This window comes from Rattus norvegicus, chromosome 5 (genome assembly GCF_021556685.1).
Source record: "Rattus norvegicus strain SHRSP/BbbUtx chromosome 5, alternate assembly SHRSP_T2T, whole genome shotgun sequence".
Taxonomy (NCBI): Eukaryota; Metazoa; Chordata; class Mammalia; order Rodentia; family Muridae; genus Rattus; species Rattus norvegicus.
Window position 1 is genome coordinate 93882946 of NC_141538.1, and position 17474 is coordinate 93900419.

General features: G+C 37.6%; 1 protein-coding gene across 8 annotated transcripts in view; it reads left to right on the forward strand.

Annotated features, from left to right (window-relative positions):
- Kdm4c (lysine demethylase 4C) overlaps positions 1–17474 on the forward strand; it is a 192671-nt gene that overhangs the window by 15651 nt on the left and 159546 nt on the right. For 5 of the 8 annotated variants that reach the window (XM_087548041.1, XM_087548044.1, XM_087548046.1 and 2 more), the window contains 1 exon segment: positions 5399–5574. The exons of 2 other annotated variants lie outside the window; for them this stretch is intronic. In XM_087548041.1, coding sequence (XP_087404167.1) covers positions 5399–5574 — 176 coding nt within the window. 8 annotated transcript variants of the gene reach the window in all.

Genomic DNA, 17474 nt, shown 5'->3' on the forward strand with positions numbered 1-17474 from the left:
GATACTTTCACTGGGAAAGGTTTTCCCCTAGATTTTCCATATCTATTGTGAAGGTCAAATGGTGTGGACAACAATTGTTAGCTGAATAGAGAACTTCAGAACTATAGGTTTGGAGTATAAGATGTCCTCATACATACTAGAGACTGTATGTAGCCTAGTTCTTTACTGTTGCTGGCATTTTGTATCCAGAGATCATTGCTTTTGTTAGGTGGCTTCGTCAGTAGTTGTCTTCTGACTTCCATATTTGTGCTGTGCTCCTCATGCCTACACATCGTTCTCCCCATACACAGAATAAGTAAATATAAAAGTTGTTTAGAATTTGCTCTGTTAGTTTTGGTCTGAGAGCTTTCAGATTATTATTTGAGGGAGAGATAAGGGACTCATTCTTCAGTTTAACAGAAGATGTTATTTTCTAGTCATTTGGCATAAATATGTAATAATATGTACTGTATTATCAAGAATTTGGGCTTTAATTGTTTAGAGAGAAGCTGGAGATCATTTTCTCCTTTCCAGATATCCAGCTATCGGTCTGTTTATTTATTTATTTTTTCAGACAGAATTCTCATATATCCCAGAATAGCCTGGAAACCTGGTTGTTCAGTATCTGTCATTGAAAGCTGGAGGGATGGTACGTGTGTTACTACACTGTGTTCATTATTTGACCTTTTTATGAAAACTTTTTTTGTCCCCTTTTTTGTTTTTTGAAAACATCTTTTGTCCACTGAGATTAGTATACTGTCTAGTGGTAAGGTGACCTGTTTAGTAACTAGAAGAGGAAATAGCAGCTACTCATGAGGGAGCTGTAGTACACTGAGTAAACCTGTGATAGGGTGTAACAGAATACAATAAATGAGATTACAAGTACACCTGAATCCAGTATATCACACCCTCAACATAGCATAATAATGTTTTGTTACATTAGGATGTTACGTTAGGATGACAGGTGAACTGCTTGTTTCTAATCATAGTTTGCTATGTTCTCATTGTCACATAAATTATGTTTAACCTAGTCCGTTTACTCTGGAGGTTGAAGTGATTTAAGTGTATAGAACTCCAACAAACCAAATTACTTGGTTAAAAATCCAGACTATATAGATGTGGATGTTTTTCTTTTTGGAGGAATAAAGTTCCCCTGTGGTTAATGTATTATTGACAACATTTCATGGATTTGTCTTAACTTACAATAATTGTCTTAACTTACAGTAATCAATATTTAAGTACTTCAATAGTAGAGAGTTTGATTTCAGATTAGTCCAATTTTGTTTACTTCTCTCATTATATACATAAACATATACACATATATATGTGTTTCAGAAACAAAAGAGAGTGAAGACATATACCGGAGCCTGCAAGATGATGATAGCATTGTTCTTTTTTTTTGCCAGTTTATAGATAGCATATGGCTTCAACATATCTAGTGGGCATGCATACTTTAGCTAGAAATGCCTGGGTTTGGGGAATACATAAAGTATGTATTCTATCTTGATATACTCAGGAAGGTAGTATATAGAGTTGATAAAAATATAGCAGAATAGGTTTCCTTTACTTTAACTCATTAAATATAAAGGTGTTACTATTAAATTGTTTGACCAAACACCTTGTACTTGGTTTCAAACTGTGTGAGGTAATTTGATATTTAAAGATTTAAAATGGAACTGTAGGATGACTTGTTAAAGCACTTGCTTTACCGGCTTCTGACTGTTGAGCCCTGGATCCTGGGGGTAGTGGAAAGAGAACCAACTCCTGAGAGTTGTCTTCTAATCTCCACTTGCATGCCACTTCCATCCCCCACGCACCTTGGGAAAAGAAAAAGAAATTTAAAATTAATTCAAAAGAAAATATTTGGTATAGACTTGGATCAATCTTCCTTCTTCCCTTCTCTCCCTCCCTCCTTCTTCCCTTCCTTCTCTTTGAGATGGGGGTCTTTCCGTGTATACTTGTCCGGCCTAGAATTCACTATATATACAGACTGGCCTCAAACTTAGAACTGATAGGCTTAACTTTGTGATCACTTTAGTTTTATTTTATGCTTTGTTCTCTATCATTAGAAAATTACTTAAAAATATCCCTGGTGGGCTGGAGAGGCTAGGTTTAGTGATTAAAACCACTTGCTGTTATTGCTGTGGCTTTAGTTCCAGCACCCAGATGGCAGTATACAGTCATTCATAACTCCAAGGACGCCAGACAACCATGTTGTGTAGGTAGGCAACACTTACCTATACAATAAAAATTAAAAAAAAAAGTTTTAAGAAAAAAATCAAATATTCTTGGGAAAAAGTAATATTATTTACTTCTTTTTGTTTTTAAAATTAAAAATGTGTGTGTGTGTGTGTGTGTGTGTGTGTGTGTGTGTGTGTGTGTGTGTGTGTGTGTATGATGTGAGTTTGGGTACATTCAGAGGTCAAACAACCTTTGGAAGTAATTTTTCTCTTTCCGCCAAGAATTCCAGGGATAAAACTCAGGTGGCGGCTTGAGTGCATGTGTACCACTTGTGTGTAGGAGATCTCAGAGGTCAGAGGAGGACATTGAATCCCCTGGAATTGAGTTATAGGGAGCTGTGAATTGCCATTTGGGTGATGGGAGTTTCCTGTAAAACCAGTAAGTGCTCTTTTCCACTGAGATATTTCTTGAGCCACTAATTTTTTTGTTTTATTTTTGAGATAGGATCTCTTGTTTCAGGCTGGCCTTGACCTTGCTATGTCTGGATGGCGATATTACAGGCTTGTACTACCATGCCAAGCTTGTGTGGTTCTGGAGATAGCACTCCAGACTTTGTGCATGCTAGATATTTCTCCTTTCTATTTCCCTTCTCTCCTTTCCCTTTCCCTCTCTCTTCTCCTTGTCCCCCTTTCCCCTTCCCTTCCTTTTCACCTCCCCACCCCTTCCCTTTCTCTTCTTCCTCCTTCTTCTCCTCCTCCTCTTTTTTTCTGAGACAGGTTTCTCTCTGTAGCCTTGCCTGTCCTGGAACTAGCTCTGAAGACCAGGCTGGCCTCGAATTCAAGGAGATCTTCGGGCTTTTGCCTCCCGATTAAAGGAGTACAGCACCCCTGCCTGCTGCATGCTTGATATTTCTTACTCTTAAGAATTATTTTGACTTACCTTTGTGTGTTGATGTGAGTATATGCTATGTCTTTGCAGGTGTCTGCAGAGGGCAGAAGAGAGTGTCAGATCTTGTGGAGTCATAGGCATTTGTGAGCTTCCTGATGTGGGTGTTGGAAGTCCTTGGGAAGAGCAGCAAGTGCTCTCAGCTATTGAGTTGTGTCTTTTGCACTCACAGTTGATATTTCTAATAATTAAATACTCTGATTTCCTTTCAGTTACCAAGATTATAATATAGTGTCTTAACAAAAGATTTATTTTAAATTGTTTTCTGTGTGAGTACGTACATATGAGTGCAGGTACCTGTTGGATCCCCTGGAATTAGAGTACTGTTACCTGCTGAGCCTTCTCTCAAGTCTCCCACTTTTACACTCTTATACCTTTTAAAAAAGTAGTATTGATGTAGACTGAGGAGATGTTAAGTATACAGTCATGAGGTCCTGAGTTCAGATTTCTAATATGCATGTTAAAAAAAAGCCAGGTGTTAAAAAAAAAAACCTCATCGCTATACCCTAGTGCTGGGAAGGTGAAGAGAGGATTCTGGGCTTAATGAGAGACTTTGTTTCAAAATAAAAATGAAATAAAATAAAATAAAGTAAGGTGGATAGCAATAGAGGAAGACATTTGATATCAACCTCTGGCCTCCACATATATACATAAACACATGTATCCAAATACATATATACAAACACAAAGATGTGCAGACATGTTATATATACAAAATAAAGCCAAAACAAATATTTAGGGATGTATAGCCACATAAGTTGTTACCAATAAATGTGGTAGTTGTTGCCACTTGAACTCTTTGGAAAAGAGTGCGTGGGGGACTTCAGAGGGGTAATGATAGTCTGCTTCTTGGTCCTCTGTTTTGGTTTTTAATAATTCATTTTCTGTAAGAGTGCTATCTTTTAATCTTAATTTTTTTAAGGCTTATTTATTTTATTTATTTGAGTGTACTGTAACTGTGTTCAGACACACCAGAAGAAGGCATCGGGTCCCATTTCAGATGGTTGTGAGCCACCATATGGTTGCTTGGGAATTAAACCGGGGATCTCTGGAAGAGCAGTCAGTGTTCCTAACCACTGAGCCATCTCTCCAGCCCCTTCAATATTAAAATATTTTAAGAATTTTCTTAGGTATTCTGGTGCATGCATGCAGTCCCAATATTTAGGAGAAGTAGGAGGCATTCAGGGGCATTCATAGATATGAAAACAAATTCAAGAACAGTCTGAGTTGCTTAAGAATTTGTCTGAAAACACCAAGCACAAAACAAAACAAAAAGTACTGCGGGTGTTGGAAGAAGGATACCATGGAAATAGACAAAAGTTACAAATTAAACTTTTCCTCATCTTCACAGAAAGCTGGCTTTCAGACACATACTCGTTTGCTACCATGCTATTTGCCAATGAAGGAGAGTTAGAGGGACAAAGGAAGGCAAGGAAGGCAAGGAAGGTGAAAGCGACATCCCTGAGATGGCTGCTTCTTGTTATCGGAAGACATTATGGAAAATATTATGAGGAGAACCAATAGGAAGGCACATAGGTTGGTGTCTAACCAGAACCAATAGGAGAAAGGAGAAAACCTCGGGTCCCTGTAAAATACCCAAGCCAGCATCTGTTTAAATGGACTTCCAGGCTTAGGCCACTCCCATGCCGAATGTGTAAAGCTTTCACCTCAGTGTGTCTTGGTTTTTGGGGGCATTTAGTTCTTTGTCCATGTAAGGAGACAAACTCAGAAGTCTTCTAGATGTCCACAGCAACCTTATTATATACTATATTGTATATAACAGAAGTCTAAAGAGAAAATATTGACTGAACATTTACTGATCTGTACCACATTAAAAAAAAATGACACATAGATAAAATTCTGTAAAGATGAACTTCTTTGTGTTCCTTGAGGAAGAGTCCATCAACATTTCATCTTCTGTTGAGAGGTAACACAGTGGTTCATTGTTTGTTCTGATGTCATTGGTGTTTCATCTAACATTTATGCCTGTTTTATAAACACCTAATAAATATCTCAGCCTGTCTTATAGCTTTTTTATACTTAGTCATTTTGTATGCTTTAAAAACTTGTAAAAAAGTAAAAGCAATTGTTATGAGGGGCACTAAAAATGAGGCAATACAAATGTAGTTTTGAGTGTAGTGAATTTTGTTATTAGAATCATATATCCTTATTGTAAAGTATTAATGAGTTTTTACAGTACTTTTGTCACAGAGAAAATGTTATGTTCTTTTGAAAAATAATTTGTATAATTATTAATTTGGAGTTTCAGGTTAATATTTTGTTTTGTTTTTAGGTGATTCCTCCTAAGGAGTGGAAGCCAAGACAATGCTATGATGATATTGATAATTTGCTTATTCCAGCACCAATTCAGCAGATGGTCACAGGACAGTCGGGACTGTTTACTCAATACAACATCCAGAAAAAGCCCATGACTGTGAAGGAGTTCAGGCAGCTGGCTAACAGTAGCAAGTGAGTCAGTTGTGTTTATGTCTGTATTCCTTCCAAAGAGGTATGTGAGGCAAGAAGCCAAATAGACAGAGAAGCCTGAGAAGCCTGGGATGAAAAGCAGGAGCCTTCTTTTTCATCCCTTGTCTTCATCTCTGGTTTCTGTTCTTCAAATGATGGCTTATACTCGCTTAATTCTAAAGAAATTATTCTGCATTTTATAATCCCATTTGTAAAATCTAGAAATGGTTCTCTTTATTTTCTTTAGTTATCAGAGGTTTTTAGTTCTTTTTAGCTTTGCTAGGGAAAATTTTATTCATAATTTTAAGACTAAAATGAGCATGCACAATTTAAAAATAATATAGGAAAATATCTATTATATTAGTTATTACTATAAAAATTCTTAAAACTAAAAGCTAGCTCATAATTATAAAAGTCAGAAACCTAGGATTCATTTAGATAAGTAATTAAGCTTAGGATTTCTGCCACATTTACTGTTAAGGCTATGACCGGGAGGGTGGCTGACTGAGAACTTGGCTGGAAGATTTGTCCCAGGAGGGGTCCTTTTATGAGGCTAAAGTCCATGTTTCTTGTCCTTTAAGTGGAACTTTACAAATGTGTAGAAACATAGATATATTACTGTTTTCTTTATCCCACACCAGTCCTGCTATCTACTCACACATCTTTAAAAACACATTTGAGTAAATTGCAGATATTGGTCTGTTTTATCTGAAGTACTTCTACATGAATATGTAACTTTAGAGTTCAGGATTGGCTTTCTTTATTTCTTCCTTCCTTCCTTTCTTTTTCTTTCTCTCTCTCTCTCTTTCTTTCTTTCTTTCTCTCTCTCTTTCTTTCTTTCTTTCTTTCCTTTTTTAAATTAAATTTGTTCTTCGACAATTTCATACAGGTATTTAACATATTCTGGTACTACCCATTCTTATCTCCTTAACTCCTGTGTCAGCTCCCTCTCCTCCTAATAGGTCCCATTTCCATAGTCTTGCCCTCTTGTTTTTTGACCTACTGAGTTTAATACGGGGTGTATGAGTGATCACAGACTTACAAATATTGAATGGAGCCAGTTAGGTTCACCCGTGGGAATACAACTCTTTTTCCAAATTCATCACTAGCCAATAGAGTCCCCCTTCATTGACTTACAATTGATAGTGCAATATTGTGCAGACTCATCGTAGACAGCCACTGCTTCTGAAAGTTCACAATTAACATGTCTGTGTCCTGTCTAGTAGATGGCATATCTTTGTTACTTTCTATCTTCCTGATCTTACATTCTTTCTGCTACCACTTTGGCGGTGTTCTCTGAATTCTCATATAGTAGCTGTTGGTTTCTTCTAGAGAAATTGAGTAGGTACATCATATACTGAATGGGGAGAAGAATGAAGTCTTTTGTTTTTGAGGCAAGGAGATAACCAGTCACTAAAAAGCTTAGGCTGACATTGAATTTGTAGTCCTTCTGTCTCTGTCTCCCTCGTTCTGGGTCTATAGGTGTCATCATACCCAGCAAAATTTTCATTCTTGAAGGGAAGACTGTTAAAGAATTTATGGTTATATTTTTAAACCTTAGTGTTTTTTTTTTTATGTGGTATTTGATGCCCAAAATAAAAATATTAATGTTTGTCTAGCATACATGAGGCCCTGTGTTTAATCATCAGTACTCATAAACATGGTTTGATGATATATACACCTGATTCTACGTGTAGAGGCAAAAGGATCGTTTAAAGGTTAAAAGTCATCTGAAAATCCCCTTAAAACTGACTATGCTCCCTCTCCTGCTCTTTTCTCCTCTTCCTGTAAAAATCTCAGAAAAAAAGCTCAATCTCAGAATAATGAAATCTCCAAGTATTTTAAAAAACATGCCAAACCTAATAGACCAGTCAAAAACATTGTTTAAATTTCTTGTATAGTTATTATGAATGGAAGCAGATCTTTGGATGAATTTAGCTGATAAATCATAAAAGTAACTTGCGTGCGTGAGTGCATATTTTACATAGTATACAAATGACAAAGAGTCTTTCCTGTTATTTCTAGTGTGGTATAAAAATTAAAGTTTGAATTAAAAATATATATACAAGTAGACCCCATTCTTTTAGCTCTTACTGAGAATGGGATTTTAATTATAGATTGAACACCTCATCACTCAAACTATTAAGAAACTTTTTTATTAGCACAAGTGTGTGTGCATGTGTGTGTATGTGAGTAGGATGTGCTTGTGTGAGCATTCATGTTCCAAACAACTTTTGTGTGGTGGTCTTGGAGCAACTTTGTGGAGTTGGTTCCAGGAATGAATCTCAGGTCTTCAGGCTTCTGAGGCAACTGCTTTTATCCATTAAGGCATCTTGCTGACCACATAACTTTTCTAATAACTATTATTATTATTATTATTATTATTATTATTATTATTATTATTATTTTGCGCTGAGAATTGAACCCAGGACCTTTTGATTGCAAGCCAAGTTCTCTACTATTGAGCTAAATCTCCAAGCCCCCTAGAGTTCTTTTATAATTACAATGAAAGATAATACAAAAATGAAGAACCAATATTATTAAATCTGTTATAAAATATTTAGTCTTTTATTTATCTAATATTGTTAAAATATATTACTCTTAAGTTATTGATAAGTGAATTCACTGACACAGACATTTGCTGCTATGTTGATAGTTCAAGAGTAGTTTGTACTTAAGAGCAATCAAATTATGTATACTAAAACAAAATTAGTATTCTTAGTCCAGTGAGATGACTCAGCAGACAAAGGTTCTTTTCTGTCAAGATCAACTTTCTGAGTTCTGTGCTTGGGACTTATATTGAGGAATGAGAGAACCAACTCCCACAAATTGTCCTCTTACTTCCATGTGGCACATGTATGAGAACATGCACAATAAAAAAATGAATTTAAATAAAAATCTTTTTTGGTAAGCATAATATCTCTGTACACAGTGCTATGTGGCTTTTAATGAGTACAAAGCTTTTATGATATTTAACCAGTGAGGGAGAATTTTCATTTTGTAGATGTTGTTGAGATCGATTTTGAAGGAAGGTCAAACCTTTCAAACAGTTAAAAAAATAATACATGCAGGTGACATTGTCTGGTTTGTTTACCACTGCAGATAGTGTAACCTAAGATATGACAGGTACTTGTACTATATATATTGAATGGATAAATAGTGTTATGATATCAAAAATACATTTGAAGTTTTAGAAATTATTAGGTAAGTAATAAACATTTAGTTATTAAAACTATATATTTCTTGGTTTTCTATAGTGTTATGTATAGTAAAGCCTCTATGTCTCTCGTTAAGTGAAATGTATAGTAAGTCTTTTGTGACTGGCTTTGATTGAAATGTATCAGCAAAGCCTTTACTATGACTGGTTTAATCAGTAGAGGCTGAGAAATTGTTTTGAGTCTGATTGAATTTTGAAGAAATGTTGCCTTCTGGGATCGTCTGCACTTGTTGCTACATGAGAGCTTGCAGCTGCACCAACCTTGGTCCTAAGACACTCCTGGTAGATAAACTTTGGAGTTCTTATAACTTTAGTAGTTGAACTTTTTCAATCACCAATTACTTTTGCGTAATGATTGAATAGAGTAACTGGCTGGAGTGAGCTAGTTGGGGTCAGTCTTTTCCAGGAAGACTAAACTCCACTGCTTGTTTGAAAATGAAGGCTTAGCTTCTTGGTGAACTTCTCTTTCTTATGCCACCAAGAACATCATTGAATCATGGCATTCTGTAGTTTTTCTGATGAGTTTTAGACATACTTGGTTTTATTTTTAGTTCTAAAATGTAATCATAAGGTATTGTTTGAACAATTTATAGATTGAATTTTATTTCTTTCAAAATCAATTTACCTCTATGTTTTGAATTTGTTTTTCATGTGTTAAGATGTTGTGCTGCTTTGTTTTTTGTCAGTTTGACTGACATAAGCTAGAATCACCTGGGAAAAGGGAATCTCAGTTATGGAAATGCATGCCTTTATCAGATTTGTAAGTCTGTAGGGCATTTTCTTTTCTTTTCTTTTTTTGTATGTTCTTTTTCTTTTATTGATTTTTTTATTTACATTTCAAATGTTATTCCCCACCACATCCCCCTCTCCTTCTTCTATAAGGGTGTATCCCCGCCATACACTCCTGAACTTGCACTACAGTGGGGGGGTGGGGGGGTGTCCAACCTTGGCAGGACCAAGGGATCTCCTCTCATTGGTGTCCAACAAGGCCATCCTCTGCTATGTATGCAGTTGGAGCCTTGGGTCAGTCCATGTCTATAGTCTTTGGGTAGTGGTTTAGTCCCTGGGAACTCTGGTTGGTTGGCATTGTTGTTCTTATGGGGTTGCAAACCCCTCACCTCTTTCAATCCTTTCTCTAACTCCTCCAACAGGACCCTGTTCTCAGTTAAATGGTTTGCTGCTAGCATTCGCCTCTGTATTTGACATGCTCTGGTTGTGTCTCTTGGGAGACATGTATATCTGGTTCCTGTCAGCATACATTTCTTAGCTTCATCAATCTTATCTAGTTTTGGTGGCTGCATATATATGGGCCACATGTGGGACAGGCTCTGAATGGCCGTTACTTCCATCTCTGATCCAAACTTTGCCTCCATATCCCATCCTACAAATATTTTTGTTTGCCCTTTTAAGAAGGCCATCCTTCTTGAGCTTCATGTGGTCTATGGATTGCATCTTGGGTAATTCGAGCTTTTGGGCTAATATCCATTTATCAGTGAGTCTTTACGATGGGTGTTTTGTTGTGATTGGGTTACTTCACTCAGGATGATACTTGCTAAATTCCATCCATTTGCCTATGAATTTCATGAAGTCATTGTTTCTGATAGCTGAGTAGTACTCCATTGTGTAGATGTACCACATTTTCTGAATCCATTCTTCTGTTGAAGGGCATCTGGGTTCTTTCCAGCTTCTGGCTATTATAAATAAGGCTGCTATGAACATAGTGGAGCATGTGTCTTTGTTGTATGTTGGAGCATCTTTTGGGTATATGCCCAAGAGAGGTATAGCTGGGTCTTCAGGTAGTGCAATGGTCAATTTTCTGAGAACCTCCACACTGATTTCTAGAGTGGTTGAACCAGTTTGCAATCCCACCAACAATGGAGGAGTGTTCCTCTTTCTCCACATTCTCACCAGTATCTTTTGTCACCTGAAGTTTTGATCTTAGCCATTCTGACTGGTGTGAGGTGGAATTTCAGGGTTGTTTTGATTTGCATTTCCCTGATGACTAAGGATGTTGAGCATTTCTTTAGGTGTTTCTCAGCCATTCGATATTCTTCAGTTGAGAATTCTTTGATTAGCTCTGTACCCCATTTTTTTTTTTTTTTTTTTTTTTGGTTCTTTTTTTTCGGAGCTGGGGACCGAACCCAGGGCCTTGCGCTTCCTAGGTAAGCGCTCTACCACTGAGCTAAATCCCCAGCCTGTACCCCATTTTTTAATAGGGTTATTTGTCTCCCTGCGGTCTAACTTCTTGAGTTCTTTGTATATTTTGGACATTAGCCCTCTATCAGATATAGGATTGGTAAAGATCTTTTCCCAATCTGTTGGTTGCCATTTTGTCCTAATGACCGTGTCCTTTGCCTTACAGAAGCTTTGCATTTTTATGAAGCCCCATTTGTCCATTCTTGATTTTAGATATAAGCCATTGGTGTTTTGTTCTGGAAATTTTCTCCAGTGCCCATGTGATCGAGACTCTTCCCCACTTTTTCTTCTATTAGTTTGAGTGTATCTGATTTGATGTGGAGGTCCTTGATGTAGTTGGACGTAAGCTTTGTACAGGGCATTAAAAATGGGTCCATGTGAATTCTTCTACATGTTGACCTCCAGTTGAACCTGCACCATTTGTTGGAAATGCTATCTTTTTTTTTTTTTTTTTTTTTTTTGATGTGGACCTCAGACTTGCAATGTTGTTGTCATCAGCTATCTTTTTTTTTAAACTTTTTTTTAAACATTTTTTTAAAAAGATTTATTCATTTATTATATATAAGTACACTGTAGCTGTCTTCAGATACACCAGAAGAGGGTATCAGATCCCTTTACAGATGGTTGTGAGCCACCACGTGGTTGCTGGGAATTGAACTCAGGATCTCTAGAAGAGTAGTCGGGTGCTTTTAACCGCTGAGCCATCTCTCCAGCCCAGCTATCTTTTTTTAATTGGATGGTTTTAGCTCCTTTGTTAAAGATGAAGTGACCATAGGTGTGTGGGTTCATTTCTGGGTCTTCAATTTTATTCCACTGATCTACTTGCCTACCTCTGTACCAATACCATACAGTTTTTAATCACTATTGCCCTGTATTACTGCTTGAGGTCAGGGATCATTTTCCCCCCAGAAGTTCTTTAATTGTTGAGGATAGTTTCTGCTCTCCTGGGTTTTTGTTATTTCAAATGAATTTGCAAATTACTTTTTCTACTTCTATGAAGAATTGAGTTTGAATTTTGATGGGGATTGCATTGAACCTGTAGATTGCTTTTGGCAAAATGGTCATTTTTACTATATTAATCCTGCCAATCCATAAGCATGGGAGGTCTTTCCATCTTGTGAGATCTTCAATTTCTTTTTTCAGAGACTTGAAGTTCTTGTCATATAGATCTTTCACTTGCTTGGTTAAAGTCACAGTGAGGTATTTTATATTATGTGGGACTATTGTGAAAAGTGCTGTTTCCCTAATTTATTTATCCACCTGTTTATCCTTTGAGTAGAGGAAGTCTACTGATTTGTTTTGAGTTAATTTTATACCCAGCCACTTTGCTGAAGTTGTTTATCAGGCTTAATAGTTCTCTGGTGGAACTTTTGGGGTCACTTAAGTATACTATCATATCATCAGCAAATAGTGATATTTTGACTTCTTCCTTTCTAATTTGTATCCCTTTGACCTCTTTTTATTCTCTGAATGCTGTGGCTAGAACTTCGAGTATGATATTGAATAAGTAGGGAAGGAGTGGGCAGCCTTGTCTAGTCCCAGATTCTAGTGGGATTGACTTCAAGTTTCTCTTCATTTAGTTTGATGATGGCTACTGGTTTGTTGTGTATTGCTTTTACTATATTTAGGTATGGTTCTTGAATTCCTGATTTTTCCAGGACTTTTATCATAAACGAGTGTTGAATTTTGTCAAATGCTTTCTCAGCATCTAATGAAATGATCATGTGGTTTTTTTCTTTGAGTGGATTATGTTGATGGATTTCCATATATTGATCCGTCCCTGCATCCCTGGGATGAAGCCTACTTGATCATGGCGGATGATCACGTTGATATATTCTTGGATTCTGTTTGCAAGATTTTTATTGAGTATTTTTTCGTCAATATTCATAGGGGAAATTGGTCTGAAGTTCTCTTTCTTTGTTGTGTCTTTGTGTGGTTTAGTTATAAGCATAATTGTTGCTTCATAAAAGGAATTGGAAAGTGCTCCATCTGTTTCTATTCTGTAGAATAGTTTGGATAGTATTGGTATGAGGTCTTCTATGAAGGTCTGATAGAATTCTGCACTAAACCTGTGTGGACCTGGGCTCTTTTTGGTTGGGAGACCTTTAATGACTGCTTCTATTTCCTTAGGAGTTATGGGGTTGTTTAGATAGATTATCTGATTGTGATTTAACTTTAGTACCTGGTATTTGTCTAGAAAATTGTCCATTCCTCCAGATTTTCTAGTTTTGTTGAATATAGGCTTTTGTAGTAGGATCTGATGCTTTTTTGAATTTTCTCAGATTCTGTTGTTTTGTCTCCCTTTTTCATTTGTAATTTTTCAGTTTGGATATTATCTCTGTGCCCTCTGGTTAGTCTGCTAAGGGTTTATCTTTCTTGTTAATTTTCTCATTGAACCATCTCCTGGTTTTATTCATTATTTGTACAGTCCTTTTTGTTTTTACTTGGTTGATTTCAGCTCTCAGTATGATTATTTCCTGCCTTCTACTCCTTGGGTGTATTTGATTCCTTTTGTTCTAGAGCCGTTAGGTGCGCTGTCAAGATGCTCAAGTATGCTCTCTCTTGTTTATCTTTGGAGGCACTCAGAGCTTTGAATTTTTCTCTTAGCAAAATTCATTGTGTACTATAAGTTTGGTTATGTTGTGCCTTCGTTTCCATTAAAATCTAAAAAGTCTTTTAATTTTCCTTCTTTATTTCTTCCTTTACTATTTTATCATTGAGTGGAGCATTGTTTATCTTCCATGTATGTGTGGGCTTTCTGTTTGTGGTTCTGTTTCTGTTGTTTGTTTTTCTTGTTATTCTAGACCAGCCTTAGTCTGTGGTGGTCTGATAGGATGCATGGGATCATTTCTATCTATGGGATATTTCTGTATCTGTTGAAGCCTGTTTTATGACCAACTATATGGTTAATTTTGGAGAAGGTATCATGATGTGCTGAGAAGAAGGTATATTCTTTTGTTTTAGGATGAAATGTTCTATAAATTTCTATTTTGTTCATAAAATCTGTTAGTTTCTCTATGTCTCTGTTTAATTTCTCTTTCCATGATCTGTTCATTGATGAGAGTGGGGTGTTGAAATCTCTTACTATTATTGTGAGATGTGCAATGTGTGATTTGAGCTTTAGTCAGGTTTTTTTTTTTTTTTTTTTAATGAATGTGCACCCTTTGTGCTTTCTTTATTGTTTCTATTTTCATTTTTACATCCTGGACAGTTTTGTTTAATTCCTTCACCTGTTTGGTTGTGTTTTCTTTTAATTCTTTAAGGGATTTTTGTGTTTCCTCTTTAAGGGCTTCTACTTGTTTACTTGTGTTGTCCTGTATTTCTTTAAAGGAACGAGTTATTTATGTCCTTCAAAAGTCCTCCATCATCATCCTAAAATGTGGTTTTAAATCTCAGCCTTGCTCTTCTGGTGTGTTTGGATATCCAGCATTTGCTTTGTTGGGAGATCTGGGCTCTGATAATGCCAAGTAGTCTTGGTTTCTGTTGTTTAGGGTCCCATGGTTGCCTCTCACCATGAGGTTGTCTCTGGTGTTACCTTGTCTTGCTGTCTCTGACAGTGGCTTGAGCCTCCTATATTCCTGTATGTTGTTATTCCTGTAGACCTATTTTCTTTCAGCCGGTTCTGGGAATAGAGAGCTGCTCCTGGGTTTTTGTGACCTGAAGCCTCCTGGCTGGTTGCTTGATGTAGAAGAGTTGGTCTTACCTCTGCTGTCAGGTGTGTAGGCACTCTTGGCGACTGCCTTTCAACTCTTGGTGCAGGTAGAAACCCAAAGGGTCCTGCCCATGACTGCTTCAGTGGGCACAGAAGGCACTAGGAGATTTCCTTTTGGGTCAGGAATACGGGCACAAAGTAGTTGTCTTTGAGTTCTCAGCAGTGTCTGTACTTCTGAGGGTCTAGCTCTCTCTCCAACAGGATTTGGGAACAGGGAGCTGTAGGACCATTGCAGTTCCTTTCTGGGGGAGCAGGCAGAAATCAGAAGGTTCCTGCTGCTGACTGCTCCTATATTCCTATATCCGGAGACACCATTCAGTTTCTTCTTTGGCCAGGAATGTGAACAGAAGTGGGCTGAAGTGGTGGTCTCTCTGGAGGTCTCAGGATTGTCTGCACTTCTTGGGGTTCACCTCTCTCCCTCATGGGATTAATGTGTAGAGAGCTGTGGGATTGGTTCTGTTAGGTTCCAGGCACAGCCAGAAACTGTAAGTGTTCTATCCCAGTTCTGCCTTTTTGTGTCCTGATTCCACTAGTCAGTTCTTTTGGAGCAGAAAAGTTGGTCTTATCCTCTGCTCTCAGGTATGTAGGCACTCCTGGCCACTGGCTTTCAGCTCTTGGTGCAGGCAGAACCCCAAAGAACGGTCCTGTCCTGGACTGCTCCTCAGTCCCTGTGCCCAGGGGGCACAGATGGCACTAGGCGATTTCTTCCTGTGTTGGGAATGTCAGAAGAAAGTAGTTGTCTCCTCTGAGTTCTCAGGAGTGTCCGCACTTCTGAGGGTCCAGCTCTCTCCCCCATGGGATTTGGGTACAGGGAGCTGTGGTGGGCATTTTCTTGATTAATGATTTATATGGGAGGACTCATCTAACTGGGGATGATGACACCTGTTGAATGCTGGTCCTGTGTTATAAGAAAGCAGGCCGAGTAAGACATGAGGAGCAAGTCAGTAGGCAGTGTTCCTCTATAGCCTTTGCTTTAGTCCTGCCTCCAGGTTATTGTTCTTTGAATTTTGCTTTGGGTTCTCTGAGTGATGGATTGTGATTGGGACATGTGAAACAAACTCTTTCTTCTCAAATTGTTCTTTTCATGGTTTTTATTACAGCAATAGAAAGCAAATTAATCTTTGTGTGTGTGTGTGTGTGTGTGTCTGTGTGTGTGTATGTGTGTTTAAAACATACATATATTTCTACTAGTAGTTTTATGCAGAAATTTACTGCAAATGATAGTGGTCTGAACTCTTCAGGGATTTTTAGTCAGGGATTTAGTCAGGGATTTTTTTCTATACAAAGCATTTGGTCTTCATAGTGGTTGAAGATTGGGTTTGAGAGGAGTACATTTTTAACTTTTTCTTGTTAGCATATTCATTTGCATATGTATACAGTACACAGTTTGCTTGGCCTTACCAGTATAGAGGACATGATTGATAATATGTGCTGTTTTGTGTGGCCTATTTTACTGATTAATCATCTCATGGAGCCTTCTCCAACAGCTTAGTTGTTGATTCCTATCGTATTTTACTTTTTCAAAAGATTCTACTTTTTTTTTTAAATTACATATAGGTGTATACTATTTTCATCTCTTCCTCTTTGTTCTTCAGCTATTTCCTCTTTAATTATATTATATTTAATTTAATTATATGTCCTCTTTAATTATTGTTACACCAGATATAGTGTGTATGTATATATTATTACTTACAGATATAAGTGGATTAATATATAAATACTGCTTGCTGAACCCATTTACTATCATATGTAAATAACCACTTGGCATTGGATAACCAATTAGGGGGCTAAACTCTGGGAAAGACTCATCCTCTTTTTTTTTTTTTTTTTTTTTTTTTTTATTATTAACTTGAGTATTTCTTATATACATTTCGAATGTTATTCCCTTTCCCGGTTTCCGGGCAAACATCCCCCTCCCCCCTCCCCTTCCTTATGGGTGTTCCCCTCCCAACCCTTCCCCCATTGCCGCCCTCCCCCCTTAGACTAGTTCACTGGGGGTTCAGTCTTAGCAGGACCCAGGGCTTCCCCTTCCACTGGTGCTCTTACTAGGATATTCATTGCTACATATGGGGTCAGAGTCCAGGGTCAGTCCATGTATAGTCTTTAGGTAGTGGCTTAGTCCCTGGAAGCTCTGGTTGCTTGGCATTGTTGTACTTTTGGGGTCTCGAGCCCCTTCAAGCTCTTCCAGTTCTTTCTCTGATTCCTTCAACAGGGGACCTATTCTCAGTTCAGTGGTTTGCTGCTGGCATTCGCCTCTGTATTTGCTGTATTCTGGCTGTGTCTCTCAGGAGCGATCTACATCCGGCTCCTGTCGGTCTGCACTTCTTTGCTTCATCCATCTTGTCTAATTGGGTGGCTGTATATGTATGGGCCACATGTGGGGCAGGCTCTGAATGGGTGTTCCTTCAGTCTCTGTTTTAATCTTTGCCTCTCCCTTCCCTGCCAAGGGTATTCTTTTTCCTCATTTAAAGAAGGAGTGAAGCATTCACATTTTGATCATCCGTCTTGAGTTTCGTTTGTTCTAGGGATCTAGGGTAATTCAAGCATTTGGGCTAATAGCCACTTATCAATGAGTGCATACCATGTATGTCTTTCTGTGATTGGGTTAGCTCACTCAGGATGATATTTTCCAGTTCCAACCATTTGCCTACGAATTTCATAAACTCGTTGTTTTTGATAGCTGAGTATTATTCCATTGTGTAGATGTACCACATTTTCTGTATCCATTCCTCTGTTGAAGGGCATCTGGGTTCTTTCCATTTTCTGGCTATTATAAAT